The following is a 22,717-nucleotide window of genomic DNA, read 5'->3' as shown; positions in this document are numbered from 1 at the left end:
TACCTTCCACAGAAGCCACAGTAGGACGAATAGAATATGAAACGTTTCAATAACATAAGTGGGTTGTTTTATGTGTTGTCTATTTGCCTAACATTGTATTGCAATCATTACCTACCAAAGTAATTGTTTTTAAGTACTACCTTCTACTTCAATTGTTAAAATATTACTTTCTCATGTAAGTCAACCTAACCTAAGTATGGTATCGTACTCCTGAAGGTCGAATCTGTCATGTAGTGAAAACCCTATTTTTTAAATGTACACGGAAACTGTTTTTTTTTTTATTATTTTTATAATAGGATATTTATATGGAAGATTATTTAGAGCTGAAACTTCAAATACCTATAACTCAAAAGTGCCTTTGTGTGGTTTGAGTCCTTTCTGCTTCACTACGTCCTACTACATTGTCCTTCGAGATTGAAAAAGAGAATGCTATCGATTGCTGCGTGGGCGCGCTGTTTCAGCTACTTATACTAATTTGATTTGTACTAAGAATTTTGGAACAATGCGGGACACGAATAAATATAAATTGTAACTTGCTAGTATCATTTATTGGTAATAATCAATAACAAAAAAAGACAATCAATCTTCTTAAAAGGCATATGAACGCACCGTATACCAAAAGGCGTAGTATACAATGGTATACCATTGTATACTACGCTTTAGTGTGTACTACACCTACGTCGCACGAGTTGCACCCACTATTTTGTATTACAAATGCGACGATTTATGTATTATTTCCGACTCCATATTCGTTTTTAAACTTTTGTAACTTAAATTTTAATTAAACTTATTAAATTAAACTGTCAGACGCGTCAACCCAAATTCAGTTTTGATATTTCGATTGTGTTTTTTTTGTTATTATTTTAGCAATTTTATCTCAATTTGCATGTGGCAAGTATAATTTGCGTGCGACATGTAAACTTTTCGCACTCAAACAACAGTTTCATTTACGATAAAACTCACGTGTGATTTTAACATGGGAAACGGCTCTTTTTCAACCGCAACAGCGTGCGCTAAGATACTACTTTTCCCGCATGAGTAATAGAATAGTATATTTCATTACGAGTTCGAAAAGCCTGTCATTGTAAAGAGTTGCGACAAATGTCTACCCGAGCCGAGGCGCAGCCGTATGTGAGGGTTGACAGTCGGAACAAGTTGCAATGATGGTTCGGTATGTGTATTGAACAACTATTTTAATACAGTTGCGAAATTACTGTATTAAAAAATATGTTTGATATTTGGGGCCGGGTTTGTCAAGATTTTTCGTATATGTAGATGTGCGTGTCCCCGTGGCTACAAGGGCAAACAATGCAGTGAGGTGGAGTTTTGTCAGCTGCAGGGCTGTCCGCTCAACTCGCACTGCAGGAACCTCGACCGAGGGTGAGTGTTTTGCTATCAAATTCAGCTATTATTTGTATTTAACTTGATTATCATATTCAAATGTATGTTCAATAAAATATTATTTTTTATTGCATAGGAATGGGTAATCAATTATTCATAGTTATGACATGCATCTTTAAAGCTCTGTGCACACAAAATTCCACACTTTTGTCATGTTTGTAATTTGGTAAATATTTAAAAGTTGCTGCTAACCCTGCCCGTGCGTAGGTACGAGTGCGTGTCCAACGCCACATTCGACGGCGTGAACACGACGCTGGCGTACACACTGCGCGTGCCCGCCGCACACGCACTCGCCGAGCCGCCGCCGCTGGCGCCGCCGCAGACGCTCACTATCACCTACAGGTACCTTCGTACTTTTAATTTGGCTTATTAATTCTTGTCTACAATGTTTAAGACTTCACTATTTTGTTGTAATTAGCTTGCACGCCATGTTTCAATTTTCTCAATTCAATCTCACCTTATTAATAAGCTCGTACAATATGATCTTCCCTTTTTTCATTTTATTGTTTATTCCTAATTTCCTGTCCTCTGTTTGAAAATTTATCTTATTCAACTTGTTGGTAAATTTTTATTTCATGATTAAAGCTACAAATACAATTCGAAGTGCCATCAAACATTGTTACGAACCAGTATCGCCAAACTAACACATTCGCAGCTCAAAATGTAGTTGCAATACAGAGGAAAAATGCCATAAATTATAAATTGTACGTTGCCCAAAACTTTTTATAGATGTAGGTGTATTTTTCGGCTGAGAACGCAGTGAACAACTAGTTTGAATCTTTAGCGCTAGAGGGCGCGGTAACCAATTACTCTAAAATTTGTAATCAAAGGTGTCTCGGCCACAGTGAGGCGTAGTGAGGCAGCAACATAATTTATTTATTTATTTTATTGGAAAAACAAACAGAAATACAAATACATGTGTAGACAATAAGTTATAAGAATTATAATACATGTATTCTAAACCACGTGTTCCGCTGATTTTTAACAAAATTGCGTTATCTACGCTTAATACTACTAATGCTAAAAAATTAAGATTAAAAATAGTATTTATAAGTAATAGTAATAGTGACATATATACATATTAAATATTAAAAAATAAAATAAAAATAATATAATCAAAGATATATAAAAATATATACCTATACATATTATAGTAATACACTAAAATAAATATTATACCTACTATCTATATTATACACATTTACCTATATATGTATATATATATACATTTTAGGAGCCTGTATTCTATGCATAGTTCATATTTAAATTTTGTATTCGTCTTCTTGCTTCTTTCTTAATATACTTATAACCTGGGATTTAAATGTGGACTGCTTGTCATGAAAAATATCTAAATTAGTGAAGTATTCATTATATCTATAACACATTCTACGGACGGGTGATCGTATTCCAGCATTTGTACGCGATGGTGGTATATAAAAGAGTCTTTTAGTCGTGTCACGTGCGCGCTTCGTGGTTTTATAATGTACTTTATTAACTAAGTCAGTGCAATTTATGTTATTATGAATGATTTTGTATAAATAGAGTGATTTGAGTTGTATTCTACGGTGATGAAGTGATGTCATATTAAGTTGTTTTAGTATGCTTCTGTAATCAAAAACATTTATCAGGCTAAAATTAATTATTTTAAGCATTTTTCTCTGAATTTTCTCCAAAGTATCTGTGTAAATATTATACACAGGATCCCAAACTATGACTGCGTATTCAATAGTTGACCTTATGAGAGTACAATAAAGATATATAAAAGTTTTTAGGTTACGGAAGTTTTTTCCTATTCGGTAAACGAAACCAAGCATCTTAAATGCTTTGTTTGCTATATTATCAATATGTTTATTCATTAATATTTTTGAATCTAAAATGACTCCTAAATCACGAATTTCGTCAACCTTACTAAGTTTGTTGTTGTTAATATTATATGTAAAATTAACGGGTTTTTCTTTTTTGTGAAAGTCATTGATTTGCATTTATTTAGACTAAATTTTATTTTATTAGCTTCACAATATTTAGCCAGACTGTTTAAATCAGATTGCAAGAGACAACAGTCATTATTATTCTTAATAATTTTGTTAATTTTTAAGTCATCAGCATACATCAAGAATTCAGAATTTTTTATAATATTACGAATGTCATTAATATATACAACAAAGAGGAAAGGGCCTAAGATTGAGCCCTGTAGAACACCAGAAGATACACTACAGAGTTGCGATTGATAGCCGTTAACAACTACTCTTTGCGTTCTATTGTTGATGTAAGATATAAACCATCTCAATAATGTTCCCTTTATGCCGTTAAATGCCAATTTTTCTAATAATTTTAAGTGGTCCACTTTATCAAAAGCTTTCATGAAATCTGTATAGATTTAGTGAACTTGTTCACCAGCGTCCATTTCTTCATATATAAAACCCGTGTAAACCGCCAGGTTGCTGACAGTTGAGCGGTCTCTGACAAAACCATGTTGTTGTGGTACTATACACGGTTCTATTACTGGGTAAACTCGATTATGTACCAACTTTTCAAAGATCTTCGCTAATTTTGATAGTATAGATATGGGCCGATAGTGTTCAATGTTGTCCCTAGCCTGATCTTTATGGACAGGAGTAATGTTTGCTGTCTTCCATCTTGCAGGAAATGTACCACTAGTTAAACTTCTGTAGAAAATAAAATGAATAGGTACTGCTATGCTTTTAGCACATTTTTTTAGAAAATAGTGATGCAAACCATCAGGCCCAGCGCCTTTTGTAATATCAAGAGACTTCAATTGGTTAATAACATCAGATCTCTTGAATGTAATATCGGTTATGATATCAGCATTTTCAGATGTAACTGTAGAAGGCTGCCATGTGTTAATATCCAGGTCACTAGACTCGTATACAGAGTTGAAGAATTCTGCAAACATATTTGCAATCTCTTGGGGATCGCTTGAGTCCCTGTTTATATAATTCATCTTTTTTGGATAACTGCTATTATCCATAATGTTCAAATATTCACAATACCCAGTGTACAGCTTATATACTAGGCGTCCTTATACACAAAAGTGCGTATAAAATGCAACTAAACAACATTTTAACTGAGCCGTGCGTCAGTTTGGGCCGAAAGCTGAGTCAATATACAATACATTGAACAATATGAAATTTTTTGTCCTGTTCTCTTTTTTGCATGTAATAACTACAAAATAAAGCATTACAATAATGCTTTACATTGCCATTTTTATTAAAAATACAGTGGTTTTTAATAACGTTTGAGACGTTTTTGCAGAAAGTAGCGAACCGTGGCTGAGCCAGTGTTATGGACTTCCGCATAAAGTGACACACGTGATAGATGCCACTTGTAACCTACTCCATGATTACTGCTGTGGTATTATTATGGACTCCACTTTACAACTATAATTATTAGTAATATCACATATTAGTAATATGCTGACTTCCTCTGAGCTCCTCAGTCTCGTAGGATTTCACGTCCCAGCCAGGTCTCTCCGCTCATGCTTTACTTTTGAACTATCGTCCTCAAGAATTAACTTTGGGTGAATGTTTGCGTTTGTGACTGTATACCTTTGATTTTTCTTTTTGTTATTATTGCATCTATGAAACATGTGTCAGGACGCATCTATATTTATATCTAGTATCTCTTCCTATATTATTCAGTTCTTGTGATGTGTTTGTTATATTTCCTTGTAATAATAAATATATATCTTAATTCAGATAAAACACTTTTACCTACACCCATGCTTTAAATCCTCTATTAAAGATTCTAAAACAGTTAGCTTATTGCCAACATTAAAACACCCAATGTCCTAATAACCATTACATCATACAAACGAGTGTTGTAATGTTGTATTGAATTTCATAACAACACTCCTCTGTTTTTTTTTTCGATCCCTTCATGTACAAAGAGTTTCAACAGACAGCAACATTCTTATTGCTCGATGCGTGGTATCCGTATGAATTTGAGAACGTCCCGCGCCGTAAAAAAAGTAGGTTATTCGAATCCCCGCCATTTTTCTTCGATATTTTCAATGTTTTGCAAAAAAAATTTTCGATTCAAGTTTTGACAGCACACCGCCAGATATTTTAAACGCTGCAAAAGAGTATAATATTCAAGTGAATTTTTATAATTGCACCATGCAAAATGTAAATTACTACTAAAATAAATAATTCTTTCATTAATACTTAGTTTATTTGTATATAATCAATAATGGATGATATTAGGTTACTACTAGGACTGGCTGTTTTAATGTTAGCAGTAAGCTAACTGTTTCAGAATCTTTTAGAAGATTCATATTATGGGTGTAGATTAAGTCTTGTATGCAACTGTTGATAATTAGGTATTACAACACGAGGCGAACCCGAGTGTGATAATAGTATCACATGTGATACTTTTTGTGTGGATTTTGGATTTTTGCGTAAGTTACATTTTTGTTTTAGTTAACCCGACGTTTCAAGACCTTTCTAGATCTCGTATTCAGAGCAACTGCAGATGGAATTATAAAAATGTAACTTTTACGCAAAAATTTAATTTAAAAATAGTTACAATTACACGCGTTTTAATCCTTTAATAGTAATTTATGCAACTGTTGTGTAATAAGGGGTATTAAAACACGAACGCGAGTTTATCACACGAGGCGAAGCCGAGTGTCATAATAGTATCACGTGAGTGTTTTAATACCTAATTATCCACAGTTGCATACAAGACTTTATCTACACCCAGAATATGCATCCTCTAAAACATTCTGAAACAGTTAGCTTACCTACTGCTAACAATGAAACAGCCAGCCCTAGTAGTCACCTAATATCATTCATTACTGATTATATTATACAAATAAACTAAGTATTAATGAAATAGTTATTTGTTTTTAGTACTAATTTACATTTTGTATACTGCAATTATTAAAATTCATTTGAATATTATGTTCTTTTGCAGCGTTTAAAATATCCGGCGGTGTGCTGTCAAAACTTGAATAATTATTTTAAATGAAAATGGCGGGGATTCGAAAAAACTACTTTTTTTTTCGGCGCGTGACGTTCTGGTACTGTGGAACGCGCGTAAACCAAAATGTTCTTTTTTTTTATTCATACAGATACCACGCATCGAGCAATAAGAATGTGGCTGTTTGTTGAAACTCTGCGCATGAAGGGATCGAAATAAAACAAAGGAGTGTTGTTATGAAATTCAGTACAACATTACAACACTCGTTTGGATGACGTAATGGTTATTCGGACATTGTGTGTTTTAATGCTGCCAATAAGCTAGTTTCAGAATCTTTAATAGAAGATTTAAAGCATGGGTGTAGATAAAAGTGTTTTATTTAAATGCGTTAATCAAAGAAAATACTATCTTAATTCGGAGCAATGAACGCTTTTAGAACAAAAGTGGGAGGAACCCTGTTCCGCGCCGAGTTGGACGAGTCGTGGGAGGCGGCGGAGGGCGCGGGTGGAGGTCGCGCGTGGTTCAGTGTGGGCGTGTGGGGCGGACAGGCCACGGTGCAGTGGCGGGTGGGCGGGGCGCTGCCCGCTCTGCGGCGCCTGCGCACCGCGCGCGACCACCAGTACTGGACCACGCTGCGGTTCACATTCGCCGACGGCCTCATCAAAGGTGCATTATATATTGACACTAGCCGTCCACGGTGCAGTGGCGGGTGGGCGGGGCGCTGCCCGCTCTGCGGCGCCTGCGCACCGCGCGCGACCACCAGTACTGGACCACGCTGCGGTTCACATTCGCCGACGGCCTCATCAAAGGTGCATTATATATTGACACTAGCCGTCCACGGTGCAGTGGCGGGTGGGCGGGGCGCTGCCCGCTCTGCGGCGCCTGCGCACCGCGCGCGACCACCAGTACTGGACCACGCTGCGGTTCACATTCGCCGACGGCCTCATCAAAGGTGCATTATATATTGACACTAGCCGTCCACGGTGCAGTGGCGGGTGGGCGGGGCGCTGCCCGCTCTGCGGCGCCTGCGCACCGCGCGCGACCACCAGTACTGGACCACGCTGCGGTTCACATTCGCCGACGGCCTCATCAAAGGTGCATTATATATTGACACTAGCCGTCCACGGTGCAGTGGCGGGTGGGCGGGGCGCTGCCCGCTCTGCGGCGCCTGCGCACCGCGCGCGACCACCAGTACTGGACCACGCTGCGGTTCACATTCGCCGACGGCCTCATCAAAGGTGCATTATATATTGACACTAGCCGTCCACGGTGCAGTGGCGGGTGGGCGGGGCGCTGCCCGCTCTGCGGCGCCTGCGCACCGCGCGCGACCACCAGTACTGGACCACGCTGCGGTTCACATTCGCCGACGGCCTCATCAAAGGTGCATTATATATTGACACTAGCCGTCCACGGTGCAGTGGCGGGTGGGCGGGGCGCTGCCCGCTCTGCGGCGCCTGCGCACCGCGCGCGACCACCAGTACTGGACCACGCTGCGGTTCACATTCGCCGACGGCCTCATCAAAGGTGCATTATATATTGACACTAGCCGTCCACGGTGCAGTGGCGGGTGGGCGGGGCGCTGCCCGCTCTGCGGCGCCTGCGCACCGCGCGCGACCACCAGTACTGGACCACGCTGCGGTTCACATTCGCCGACGGCCTCATCAAAGGTGCATTATATATTGACACTAGCCGTCCACGGTGCAGTGGCGGGTGGGCGGGGCGCTGCCCGCTCTGCGGCGCCTGCGCACCGCGCGCGACCACCAGTACTGGACCACGCTGCGGTTCACATTCGCCGACGGCCTCATCAAAGGTGCATTATATATTGACACTAGCCGTCCACGGTGCAGTGGCGGGTGGGCGGGGCGCTGCCCGCTCTGCGGCGCCTGCGCACCGCGCGCGACCACCAGTACTGGACCACGCTGCGGTTCACATTCGCCGACGGCCTCATCAAAGGTGCATTATATATTGACACTAGCCGTCCACGGTGCAGTGGCGGGTGGGCGGGGCGCTGCCCGCTCTGCGGCGCCTGCGCACCGCGCGCGACCACCAGTACTGGACCACGCTGCGGTTCACATTCGCCGACGGCCTCATCAAAGGTGCATTATATATTGACACTAGCCGTCCACGGTGCAGTGGCGGGTGGGCGGGGCGCTGCCCGCTCTGCGGCGCCTGCGCACCGCGCGCGACCACCAGTACTGGACCACGCTGCGGTTCACATTCGCCGACGGCCTCATCAAAGGTGTATTATATATTGACACTAGCCGTCCACGGTGCAGTGGCGGGTGGGCGGGGCGCTGCCCGCTCTGCGGCGCCTGCGCACCGCGCGCGACCACCAGTACTGGACCACGCTGCGGTTCACATTCGCCGACGGCCTCATCAAAGGTGTATTATATATTGACACTAGCCGTCCACGGTGCAGTGGCGGGTGGGCGGGGCGCTGCCCGCTCTGCGGCGCCTGCGCACCGCGCGCGACCACCAGTACTGGACCACGCTGCGGTTCACATTCGCCGACGGCCTCATCAAAGGTGCATTATATATTGACACTAGCCGTCCACGGTGCAGTGGCGGGTGGGCGGGGCGCTGCCCGCTCTGCGGCGCCTGCGCACCGCGCGCGACCACCAGTACTGGACCACGCTGCGGTTCACATTCGCCGACGGCCTCATCAAAGGTGCATTATATATTGACACTAGCCGTCCACGGTGCAGTGGCGGGTGGGCGGGGCGCTGCCCGCTCTGCGGCGCCTGCGCACCGCGCGCGACCACCAGTACTGGACCACGCTGCGGTTCACATTCGCCGACGGCCTCATCAAAGGTGCATTATATATTGACACTAGCCGTCCACGGTGCAGTGGCGGGTGGGCGGGGCGCTGCCCGCTCTGCGGCGCCTGCGCACCGCGCGCGACCACCAGTACTGGACCACGCTGCGGTTCACATTCGCCGACGGCCTCATCAAAGGTGCATTATATATTGACACTAGCCGGCCACGGTGCAGTGGCGGGTGGGCGGGGCGCTGCCCGCTCTGCGGCGCCTGCGCACCGCGCGCGACCACCAGTACTGGACCACGCTGCGGTTCACATTCGCCGACGGCCTCATCAAAGGTGCATTATATATTGACACTAGCCGTCCACGGTGCAGTGGCGGGTGGGCGGGGCGTTAAATTAATACTCGACACGAGGCACCATCACTGGATGTTCACTCTCGCGGAGTACAACTACACGTGTCTATGTGGTGGTGGCAGATATTAGATTATTGAGACATCTCATGTGAATAGTTATAAATTTCCGCAAAATACAGCCTGATTCAATAAATAACCAATCAAAGCAAGATCGACAGACGGTCAAAAGTTTCAATGATTGTAGAATTGTTATTAGAAATTCTACAATACTAATGTATGTAGATAGTTGTATAGACAATAGAGATTATTGGTGAGACATAACTCTAAAAAATATACTAAAATATATTACATAAGGCGGACATGTCGACTTATTATTGGAAAACTTGCTAACTTAGATATTTTTAAAGAAACCTTGTCCAGTTTTAAAAAGAATGTTCTAACTGTGCTAAGAAAAATTCAGATTTGAACGATTATAACTGAAACGTTTTTACTTTAACAACATTATAACTAATTAACATTATAATTATAACAATAACATTTTAATTATTTGGTTAAGATTCTTACTTTATTATTAACTTTTGTTTTATTAGTACCTCTTTTTATTTTTGTTTTGTATAATTTATTTTTCTCTGCTGTGCTATAGTCTTAATTGTCATATTTACTTTAGTCTCTTTGTAAACCTAAATATGTATGTGAATGTTTTTTTCTAAATAAATAATGTTAAGATGGTATAACGATACAAGTGTGTGTCGGTGCAGGCGCCTTCGTGGACAGCGAGGGTCACGAGGAGGTCAGCCTCACGGACAGTATCGACGTGGCGGCGTGGCAGCGGCTCGTGACGCGCGGAGACATCGCGCTGGGCGGAGTCAGGCGAGCGACCGCCGCCACCCCCACCCCGCGCCCGCGCCCGCCCTCGCCCGCCGCGCTCAAGGTGAGCGGGTGTACAATGTTGTAGACCAGGGGTGCTCAACCTTGAACTGCTGGCGATCTACCTCTAAATTGGTAGACTACAATCGATCGACTCTGAGCGGCTTAAAGATAATGGATTGTGAATTGTCGTCTAGTTAGAGAAGATAACATACACATTAGTTTAGCGCACAATAATGTGCATTCTTTTATTCTATATATATAATATAATTATTATTCAAAATTGCGAGTTTATTGTTCTTACAAAACAAACGCGTTCTAGTGTCTAAAGTTCTGAAAGAGTGACTTTGGAGATTGCATCTGCATGACACTGCATGTCCTGAGCATAATTTTCATAAGATGGTGTGTAATTACCGATTTTAGTTACCTAAAACAAAATCTTTGAATAGTTCTATATCGGATTTTTTTCTCGAGATCGACTCAAAAAGCACTCGCGATCAACCGTTTGAGCACCCGTAGTAACAGTAGACAGAGTACACTTTTTCTCAAAATTTATTTTAAAAGGCATTTATTTTCTCAAAATTGATTCCTTTAGAATTCTTTATGATATCATTTCTCCTATACTAGATATTAGTACTGCTTTGGAAACGAATGGCGCTCTGAGAGAAGAGAAGCGGCGCAAAAAACTCTCCTAGCATTCTTTTTTTTGCGATCTTTTCAATGAAATACAATATAAAAATACAATATTTTACTGTCATTGCTATTACTATAAAATAATCATAATCCAGTTCCAGGCTGTCGGATCACTTAGATATTCAGCTGTGGAATAGTAGGATTTACGACACAGCCATTTTTAAAAAAAACATTTAAATTTATTTATAGATAATGGCTCAACAGTGGCTGGGACTTTATTATAAAATTGTATACATTTAAAGCTATTATGTATCTTATGAAACCTACTAGAATTAGTAGTTTTGCGAGAGATTTGGGCAGTAATGTGTGGTGTGTGGCAGGCGGAGAACGCGACGGATAGCCCGGTGTGGGAGTACACGGAGTTCGACGAGTTCGAGGACAGCTCCGCGTCGGCCGGCGAGCACTTCAAGGTGGGTCCGCGTCTGTGTTGGTGTTGGTCTCAACAATTATTACTAAGTACATATATTACACCGACCGCGTGTGTCCGCAGGGCTGCCTGGGCGCCGTGCACGTGGGGTCGCTGCTGCTGCCCTACTTCACGGAGCAGGAGCTGTTCGTTGGCGCCGCCGCCGCGCTTCTGGCCGCGCAGCCACACTACGCGCTCATGTAACTACCGCCGCCGCTATACATGCTTGCATCCTATCATGCATGATATGAAGCCATTTATTCTAATTTAATTATAGTTTTCCCTATCTTTGGCTTTGGTCATCCAATGCGAATGACGGACCTTGGAATGAATAGGCCTGTTCATTTACCGCTCAGATGTATAACTAGCCCATTTCCACTTCAATTACCTTACTTTTTCATCAACATCCGTAACCATTGTCCTATTTCAAATCTTCTGGTTGCTTAGTCTATGAGATAGGTTTTATCCCAACATACCTAATCTTTTCCATTGTACGTTGACATATTATGACTAATTTATCCTCTCCACTTATTTTGGCGAACAGGCTTAGTAATCCATAACCACCGTGACCTATAGTACACGGAAGTCGGTATATCGAAGAGCTTCTCTTGATATTAATATTTTGATATACATTGTGTACTTGATGTGATGTGTCGTGGCCGCGGCTACACTGGCGACTGTGTGGGAAAGTTAATTTGAATATGTTAATGTGAAAAACATACCTGCGTCCTATTTAACTTAGGAGTATGACGCCGCCCTCCCTGTTGGAATACGAACTCAAATTAAACTTGTGACACACTACAGTATCAACTATTTTGTTAGAGGCTTTGCGTGTAATAATGCGCTTAAACAAACCAACTGTATTCTAATCATTCAAAAAAGTAAAACCACCTTCTCTATTACAATTTTCTTTTAGCATATCAAATCGTTTTTCTAGCTCAGTCTTTTATTGCAGTGGACAACCAACCGACATTCAAAAAAGTTTATTGTTTCTTGAACCAATTCACCATAAACATTGAATGCGGTGCGCTCTTTACATTCCAAAAAGATTAACAGAATAGAATTCACGCTGCCTCCTCATGACTCCGCTTAATTACTCCGATTGCAGTGCATTAAACTTTCGAGAAGAACAGCTCAGGATTGTACAACAGTTGGTGTCAATATAAAATGTCCGCGTTGTTTTGTATCGCAGCTCGGGGTCTCCATGGGGCTGGCAGTCGGGCGTGGGGTGCGCCCTGTGCCTGGAGCAGGAGTGCGCCCACGGCGGCCACTGTCGGGACATGCGCAACAGCTACACGTGTGACTGCCCGCCCGGCTTCCGGGGCGACCAGTGCGAGGTACGTCCACTGACACGCCCCCTCCCCGCTCTGGTGTGAGCTCGCCCGCCCACCTAATGTGTGCGTGCTGTGTGCAGGTGGACATCGACGAGTGCGAGCAGCACGAGTGTCAGAACGGAGCGACGTGCATGGACGACCTGGCGCGCTACGTGTGCATCTGCCCGCCCGGCTACGAGGGCACGCTGTGAGTGTGCTGCTTCTGACAGATTGAGTGTAGTAGTGTAGGACACGGAGAAGACAAATAAAGGGAAGTAAGAGAGACCACTGTCACGTGCCATTGTCGGCTCAAGCCGAGGGTGCGATAGCGTTCCCAGTATTAGTCCATTGTAATAATTGTTTAGGATAGGGAATTAATATAGTATGCGAGTTATTCTGCATGAATCTAAAAACTATTATAACTAACATGTAATGTCATGTTTAGGAAGATGAATAGCGAGCAGTACAGGATGCCACAAACCATCAAGAGATAGAGATGGAATAGAGATAGTTAGTATGGGATTTCAATGCTTACTTCTTATAAGAGATCAGAGGGAGTGAAGTGAGTAACGGACAGTTTCATTCGGTGTCACTACCACCAACACATGTAAACTGTACGGTCATCGACCCGCGCATTAATTAATAAATTGCGCTCTGTTTAGGTGCGAACGTGACGTGGACGAGTGCGAGAGCGGACCGTGCCAGAACGGGGGCCAGTGTGTGAACGTGGCGGGCTCGTTCCACTGCGAGTGCTCGGCCGAGTGGGCTGGCCCGTGGTGCGGGCAGCCCGCCGCCACCATGTGCCGGCACGAGCCGTGCGGCCCGCGCGCGCTGTGTGTGGACCTGCCAGGTAGCGGCGTGGCCTCCCAAGACTCTTTAAATGGCTGCTTGAGTAGGATAGCTGATAGCTGTAGCTATAGTATTAATGAATATTTAAATAAGTGTAATAAATAAGTATTTGCATGATTTTATTTAGGCTGGATAGAGGACAAATGGTAATATGTAAGATCTGGATATACGCTATTCCAAATAAATAATAATTTCATTTCATTTCCGCCAGTCTTAAAACGTGTATCGTGTGTGTTCACAGAGGTGGCGGATGGCGAGCGGTACCGCTGCGATTGCCGCGCGGGCTACGCCGGACCGAAATGTGAGCGCGCCTTCTGTGAGCTGGAGCCCTGCGTGCACGGTCGCTGTAACACTACTGCTGAGGTATCCCCTTATGATAAGTTCACTAAACATCTATTTCCACATACATGCACATTGTTCAACAATAATAGTTATTTATGCAACTGTTGTGTAATAAGGGGTTACGAATGTGGGTTTATCACATGAGTGTTTTAATACCTAATTATCAACAGTTGCATACAAGACTTTATCTACATCCATAATATGAATCCTCTATAAAAGATTCAAAGATGAAATAGTCACAATTAGCTTACTGCTAACATTAAAAAAGCCAGTCCTAATAACCATTACATCACGCAAACGAGTGTTGTAATGAAATTCAGTACAACATTACAACACTCGTTTAGATAATGTAATTATTATGAGGATTTAAAGCATGGGTCTAGATAAAAAATACGCAATACTTATACAGCCGACCGTGCGTTACGACAAATACTCACCTAAGCTTTATTTTACCGCAGGTTCCGTTTTTAATTCCCGTAATTAAGAAATTCCACCAAGGAGTTTCACCTTAATAGAGCGCCTTTAACTCAATACACTTGTCTCACTTGTATAAGTAGAAAGAAAACGAGACTTAAGATATAGTTTGAAATATAGTCACGCGCAAGGCGACATTTGGGAACCTCAAAGATTCTTACGTCTTTCCGAAACAAATGTTTGTTTTATCACCATTTATGCTAGTTTTTTCGCAAATGGATTGTTTGACACACGTGCAGTAAATGGTATTTAATATGTTATAAATTACTAATACAAATAATATATTTTAATCTAATATATATTATGTCGAAATATTTACAGCAATGCGGCTGTTCACCTGCCGATGCAATTATTGTGTCGCGTCTGGTTGCCACGAACCCCCAATCGTGTACCGTATGGATTTCTCTTATATGCAATAAATGAAATTTTGAAACTGAATAGCCGCGAGCACAATGCACGTCTGCATTGTGAGATTTTCGTATTTTTTTTTTTACATCATCGGCAAATAACAAGTATGTACATTTATTGCATTTAAGTGAAATCCATACTGTATAATATTTTATCTACACCCAGAATATGAATCCTCTATAAAAGATTCTGAAACAGTAAGCTTACTGCTAACATTAAAAAATCCAGTCCTAGTAACCCTTAAATCAAATTCAAGTTCACTTTATTCATGTAGGTCATGGAAATGACACTTATGAATGTCAAAATTTTTTTTTTCTTATTGAATCTACCGCTACTTCGTAAAGGGTTGAGCTAATGAGAAGTAGCAAGAAACTCATCATCCATAAGTGTGTTGTAATGTTGTTCTGAATTTCATTACAACACTCGTTTGGATGATGTAATGGTTATTAGGACATTGGGCAAGTCTTGTATGCAACTGTTAATAATTAGGTATTAAAACACTCCTGTGATACTATTATCAAACCAGATTCGTGTTTTAATACCCCTTATTGTAATAAATTACTGTTACTGTTGTGTACAACAGTTGCATAAATACCTAATAATTACACAATATACTAACCGTGTCGCACGCGGCAGCCGCCGGAGTGTTCGTGCGAGGCAGGGTGGGGCGGCCGCACGTGCGAGCGCGCCGCGGTGGCGTGCCAGTGTGTGAACGGCGGGCGCTGCAACGGCGCCGCCGACGACCCGCGCTGCGACTGTCCTGACGGTGAGTAACGGAATATGTGCTTTATCCGCACATTATACTCATTTTTATTTGTTGTATATTTCTATTTCGTAGTTGTTATTATTTAATACAATCAATAACTTCCTTTATTATTTATTTAAAATATCACGTGTTTGTATAGAGCATCACTGAAACACCTCTCATAACCTATTCGAGAAATCATAGACATCACTGCCATCCCAAGCCTTTGACTGTGATATTGGGGATTATTTAATGAAACGACCATTTACTTGTAGATGTTTCTATTGAATAAAATAAGTACAAAAAATAATACATTATACAGTATACTTGTCAGCAGTAAATTTATAGGGTTAGTAAAAGAATTTATCTATACCCATGCTTTAAATCTTCTATTAAAGATTCTGAAACAGCTAGCTTATTACCAACATTAACACACCCAATTTCGTTATAACCATTACATAATCCTAACGAGTATTGTAATGTTGTACTGAATTTCATAACAACACTCTTTGGTTTTTTTTCCGATCCCTTCATGCGCAAAGAGTTTCAACAAACAGCCATATTCTTATTGCTCGATGCGTTGTATCTGTATGAATTTAAAAAAAGAACATTTTCGTTTACGCGCGTTCCACAATACCAGAACGTTGCGCGCTGTAAAAAAAAGAAGTAGGTTATTCGAAACCCCGCCATTTTTCTTGAAAAAATGAGCGATTCAAGTTTTGACAGCACACTGCCGGATATTTTAAACGCTGCAAAATAACATATATTCAAGTGAATTTTAATAATTGCACTATACAAAATGTAAATTACTACTAAACTAAATAATTCTTTCATTAATACTTAGTTTATTTGTATATAATCAGTAATAGATGATATTAGGTTACTACTAGGACTGGCTGTTTTAATGTTAGCAGTAAGCTAACTGTTTCAGAATCTTTAAGAGGATTCATATTCTGGGTGTAGATAAAGTCGTGTATATGTGTTGATAATTAGGTATTAAAACACTCATGTGATACTATTATCACCCACATTCGTATTTTAATACCCCTTATTACGCAACAGTTGCATAAATAACTATTACTTACGTATTTAATGTAAGAGAGTTTATACACTTCATGACAATTACAACTCTACAACATCATTTAACTTTAACGTGTCGCACTATGTATCATAAAAATACTAAAGATGTCACCACTCGACGCTATAGCTGGCTAGTCAAACGATTGCTACCACGAGAGACAGTCGGAGTAAGAATGATGCACGGGATAATGACGGTCGGCTGCGGCGCTCGATAGGGTCACCTACAAGTGAAAGTTTTGTGACAACAGCAATTTACATAATGGTAACTGATAGACTGTTTATTGTCTCCTTTACAATATATATATAAAGTACTGAGTACAGACATAGCCCAGATATTTGCGAACCTGAAGTGGCAGTGGGAAGGGCAAATAACTCGACATAGGTAGGATAGGTGGCCGTTGGGACAGTAAAGTCGTCGAATGGTGACCACGTACCGGAAGACGTAGTTTTTGGTAGTCCCCTCTCAAGATGGACCGACGATCTGGTCAAGATCGCTGGAATAGGTTGGATGAGGGCAGCGCAGGACCGATCGTCATGGTGATATTTAGGGGTGGGTTTTGTCCAACAGTCGACGTCATCCGGCTGAAATGGAACTCAGACGTAATGACTAAATCTTATTGACTATAAATATCGTACATAAACAAATCTTCAACAGGACAGGTGCTGTACTGCGATGTCTCTTTGTACGTGCCATAACTTCTATAAAGGTCGTTATGAGTGCCAAGGAAAATAAGACTTTCATTACCACCGTTCAATTTTCTATATAATTGCGTATGAAATTAACATACGTTTTAAGTACCTACTAAAGCACTTATATAAAAAAATCTAAGATTGTGTAAACCAGCATATTCGAATTTAATTTTTGTATGTATTTTGTTATTAATATGATTTTAATGATGAATTTCATGAGAAAATTTATTGAGTAAAAATTTGAGGTAAGAATTTTTTTACTTTTAGGTAACATAATAATACAATCATTAGGCGTACCGCAGTAATTCTTTCAATGCCGTGGGATCATTTTAAAGCAGAGCAATTTATGTTATATTTCTATACTCATACATTTGAATGTCAATTGATAAATTTCATGCCGAAGGGCCGAAGAAGACCGGGTTCAGACCGTTGTATGATTTGAATATTTGTATGTTAGGTTCAGCCCCAAAGCTGGATCCCATAAGTCCATACAGGCATAAGGAGTTGAATGTAGAATAAAACTTTATTTTGTACTGACAACTTAGAGTGTCTTCCTAGAAGCCAGTATATATTTATTTTTAAAACATCTTGAAGTTCTATTTGTTCTTTTTTTCGTGAGCCAGCGGTCAAGAGTCATGCCCAGATATTTGGTTGTATTTTCGTATGGTACTATTTTATTATTAATGTAAACTGACTCATTGTCTGGTTTCTTATTACTAAAGTTTACATGAATAGATTTACTTTCATTTTAATTTTATCCTCCATGTTTTAGTAGTAGTAGTCCACTTAACTACTTTGTTTACCCCTATTTGAACTTGTTACTTCCCACGCCCATTAGAGCAGTATTATTAGCATAGGTCGCAGCAGCATCATTGTCTATTTCAGGAATGTCATTTGTGAATAGTAGGTACAGGACCGGACCTAATACACTTCCCTCGGGCACTCCAACTTTTATCTCCGTAATAGAAATTATTCAGAAGAAAAGATATCCTCTTGTGGAATCCTAAAATATCTTTTGGTAATATAAGATTCAAGTTCAGAATATATTTTTGTTTAGGTAAACATAAAAGAGAAATAAAACTTAATGAACTACTTTTTAAACAATATATTATGTTTTTAAAGTGATAACCCTCACTTCTAGGATTAATACACAAATAAAATTTGAAAAACAAAATTTTATGAACGATGCAGGATTCGAACCCATGACCTCCGGCGTACCGTTCCGTTGCTCTAACCAACTGAGCTAACCGTTCGAGTACCGCCTCGTTATTAAATTATGTTTGCTTTGTTCAACTCTCAGGTTGTGGATTCATCTACAGGATCTACTTTACAGTTGATAACCTGCTCAACACCAATTATTATCCTATTATTTCCAAATATTTGCATATTAGGAAATTGACTTGAGATGTCGCTCTTGTAAATCTAAACAATATGTTATGTTTTTAAAGTGATAAACCTCACTTCTAGGATTAATACACAAATAAAATTTGAAAAACAAAATTTATGAACGATGCGGGATTCGAACCCGCGACCTCCGGCGTTCCTTGCCGGTGCTCTAACCAACTGAGCTAACCGTTCGAGTACCGCCTCGTTAATAAATTCTGTTTGCTTTGTTCAACTCTCAGGTTGTGGCTTCTTTGGTTGTGACAATGTGAGGTAGGCATAAGATTTGTTTTTTTATAATTCATTCAAACTTCATTTAAAATGTATTTGGAACTCCGCCGATTTAGAATCAATAACAAAAAAGCGTTGTGTTGTTCATTATCTGATTTTTTAATATTTCTCGATATCGTTTGTAGATTGTTTATTGTCTGTAACGTAACTCAGTACTCTGTAGCTCACGACAACAGGTACCGGGCGACGTGTTATCAGCTCGCTTCATCGATAACAAACGCGCAGATAAGTGGCCCGCGATATAACACTGCAAGCGGTTCTCAAACTGTTCACTCGGCGAGTGTGACCTTGTCATACAAATTTAACTTAAATTCTGCTGACTTACCGCCCTAACATCTACCTACCATTACTTGATTTGTACACAGCCTATACTAAATAGAAAATGGAAATAATAATAAGGTGTAAACATACACGATGTTATTACAAAAAACTAATTTAAACATGGCTTAGACAAGTGTTTTGTTAGACAGTGCCGCAACTATAACAACGTCAGTGACCTAAAAATAACGACGTGTATAGTGGAGTTTATCTTTTTCTATTATAAAACAGTGTTTAGGTTGTGTTTAACTAAAATTTCGTTAAGCACAACATAAAGTGTACAGGAACAATTAAAGAAACGGAACGCAATTTTTGACGGCTGTCATCTATCTGTCATCAAATAATCTAAATCCTCTTTATGAATAAGATATATCCGTTAGACACACCTTCGACAAGCTTCGAATCGTGTTTAAAGAATGTCTAAATAATGTTGAACGCTAAACAAATTAGAACTTTTTTTAAATAAGTGTTCAACACATGTTAATTTTTTTGTTATAACACAGAATTTTTTTAGTCTAACGCCTTATTTTCCTAGTGGTACGTTCAATATTTTCACCTGATAGACTGTATCGCGCCTGTATACAGTGGATGATATAATACATTACGATTACAAGCAGAGAGTCCTTGTAGAACCTGTAGCCTCGATCAGTTAACGAATAACAAGTGCCCATGACTCAACCACTAAACAATTGTTGTTAATCATTGAATCGTTACGTATTTGGTGTAGACATTGATTGGCGCGCTCGCGGTGCCGACAAACGATACACTCTGCTACTTATATAAATTTAAAGTAATCTTTTAAATGTATTTTATCATTTGATCTGTATTAAATAGCGGATTATATAATTCCAAACTTACGCACGAAAATGATAAAAAATAATATTATAGCACGTGGAAAAGTTTGTGAATCACTGACCTTCGATGTGCTCGCTGTTCGAGTTTCAGTTTCTGAAAAAAATGTCATTTAAAAGTTATTTCCGCGTTTGAATTGAATGTAAAATGTGACTGGGTGATGGTTCAAGTTTACTTGGTGAACGATATGTTGTGTGGTGGCTCCCGGTGGTGATGAAGATGTTAGCTCGCAGGTCGCTGCTCCTGGTTGTCGTTATCGGGTTATGTATGTAGTCGCAGTGGCGACGCTTCTTCCACACATATTTTTTCCTGTAAAGTAGTTTTATTTGCGAATTAGCCAATGCCAGAGATAACTTTTCCACTTCGTATGTACATACTAGTGCAAGGATCAGGTGTTATGTATACGGGTCACGTTTTCACGGAGAATCATTCATTTCGACGTTTATTGCTTTTGCGATTAAATCGTTGACGACCAGCTTCCGTAAATGAACCACTTGATTTTTTGGGGACAGAACAATTCTCATGTTAGTGAATTGTAATAATTCATTATGAGAATAAATATCTTAACCTATGGTAATGGTGGGTTATCGTTTATAGAACAATTTCTCATACTTATCTCAAACTTACTGAATTTCAGACTTGTTACACTTTGGAACTGGGATATTGTTATGCACACTACTCGATTGAGTCGAGTTGATAATAATTTTTTTTTGGACGTAGTATTTGAGTTTAGATATAGTTTATTTATATATTTAGTTTATGTATATACTTCTATTAAATTATCCCAGATAATATTATAACCTAATTCCTTCTCAATATTTAAAATGATATATCTTTCAACGAGCAATAAATTTAGTATACAGGGGATTTCGCGGGCGATAAATCGATCTATCAATTAAAAAAAATGTAGTTTTATCCGTGTTTCAATGAGAAACAGCTACAATAACATTAGAATACAAAGGTAAATTTCGCAACTATATACAAGACTGTTATAACTGAGATGGGTCATTGGGTGATCCGGAAAGCAGAAGACCCCGGTTCGAATCCAGATGTCCTATTAGTTTTTTTTTGTTCAAGTTTTGTACTTTCTTAAAAATCCGAGCAAGGCTCGGTCATCCGGATATTATTTATTAAAATGTATTAGTGTGGTAAATTTTAATTTACCATAAATCACTTCATAAATGATACCACACGTTGGGAATGGGATGATTTTCTCGTTAAATATATAGTAAATAACAAGTGAGTTGACGTGCAATATTCGTTAAAGTTCTTGTGCAATAGTCATATATCAATTACAATGTACAATATCAATTTTACGTCGGCAAGACCATCAGGATCGAATGTAGTACCCAGCTTAATATGATAGCGGAAGGTCGGCTTGGTTTGGTGTTCTGGTTACCTGCTAGTGATATAGAAAGAAAAAGGCCTAGACCACAAGGCATTCGAGTATGAGGCAGCATTAAAAACTTTGTAATAAGCCTGTAATTAGGGTGTAGTTTTTTTTTAACAATATCTTCTGCAATCGCCTGGTTCCATTGTCTCTGGCCGTCATAGAGCGTTCATATTACGACGGAAACTTGCAGCGTTGATAGATTTCCGACAAATTAGACCGACAACCTGATCAAAGTTGTAAGGTCCTATTGCCGCGCAGGACTAATCGTGGAGAAGTAAGGTTGATGCTTCCGTTCAAAATTAATAGAACCTCTGCACCAACAACCCAACATAAACTTCAGTACAGATCTTATTTCTCAATTTTATAAAAGCAGGCTTGTATTATTTAAATACGAAGTAAATAACTCTCATTATATCATCTCTATCGACTTTGATTGTGTTCAGTTATTCACTTCTTTGCATTTCTGTTCATATTTATTTATCGGTTTCCGTTTCACCTAAGAATAAGAACGATATTTTAATTCTATTAACACATACTAATATATTAATTGTGTATAGGCACTTTTATCCACTACGGTATGCGACAGTATAATAAGTGTAAGGCCCTCTTTCACCACATTCAAGTAAACTACCAAGTAACCTAATCACTGAGTAAAGTCAATAGTAACATAACATGCGAATTTCACGACCTTAAAGTAACACTAATCTTAAGATTAACTGTCCCGTAACTAACTTGCCACATCGTCTGCCAATTAGCACGGTTACTTGACAGTTGCATGATATTATGTGCCTACTATTATTATCATTTGAGCATCTTTTCAGAGGTAGCATAAAAATAAATTATTAGATATGGATTTATTCGATTTGATTGATCATCAATTGGACGAGTTAAGATTATTGTACCATGGAACAAATACCAAGTATGCGTATATTTAAATTCCAAGATATCACCATATTTCTATTTAATAATACCAAAATATCCCTCTCGTGTAAAGTATGCAATTCTCTCTCATTAATTTTATCCATAATAATGATAATCACACAAGTAACCACTAAATGACAAAAACTGTATTATACTATTTCCAGATGCTTTCTAGTTTCAAAGGTTACAACATCTGGCGCTAAACAGTGAAATGTACGCTCAACATTTAACAAAAT

The 22,717-nt window shown here is 39.9% G+C and overlaps 1 protein-coding gene across 1 annotated transcript in view; it reads left to right on the top strand.

Moving 5' to 3' along the window:
• LOC126964715 (protein crumbs-like) overlaps positions 1–22,717 on the top strand; it is a 41,902-nt gene that overhangs the window by 13,226 nt on the left and 5,959 nt on the right. Inside the window, exons 12-20 of the mRNA XM_050807991.1 lie at positions 9,334–9,439; positions 10,215–10,387; positions 11,337–11,426; positions 11,507–11,622; positions 12,615–12,759; positions 12,837–12,943; positions 13,398–13,585; positions 13,826–13,947; positions 15,445–15,574. Coding sequence (XP_050663948.1) covers positions 9,334–9,439; positions 10,215–10,387; positions 11,337–11,426; positions 11,507–11,622; positions 12,615–12,759; positions 12,837–12,943; positions 13,398–13,585; positions 13,826–13,947; positions 15,445–15,574 — 1,177 coding nt within the window. The remainder of the gene's footprint in view (positions 1–9,333; positions 9,440–10,214; positions 10,388–11,336; positions 11,427–11,506; positions 11,623–12,614; positions 12,760–12,836; positions 12,944–13,397; positions 13,586–13,825; positions 13,948–15,444; positions 15,575–22,717) is intronic.

Source organism: Leptidea sinapis, chromosome 5, assembly GCF_905404315.1.
Source record: "Leptidea sinapis chromosome 5, ilLepSina1.1, whole genome shotgun sequence".
Taxonomy (NCBI): domain Eukaryota; kingdom Metazoa; phylum Arthropoda; class Insecta; order Lepidoptera; family Pieridae; genus Leptidea; species Leptidea sinapis.
Note: the sequence above shows the minus strand (reverse complement) of the source record. Positions and strands in the feature narration are given on the sequence as shown.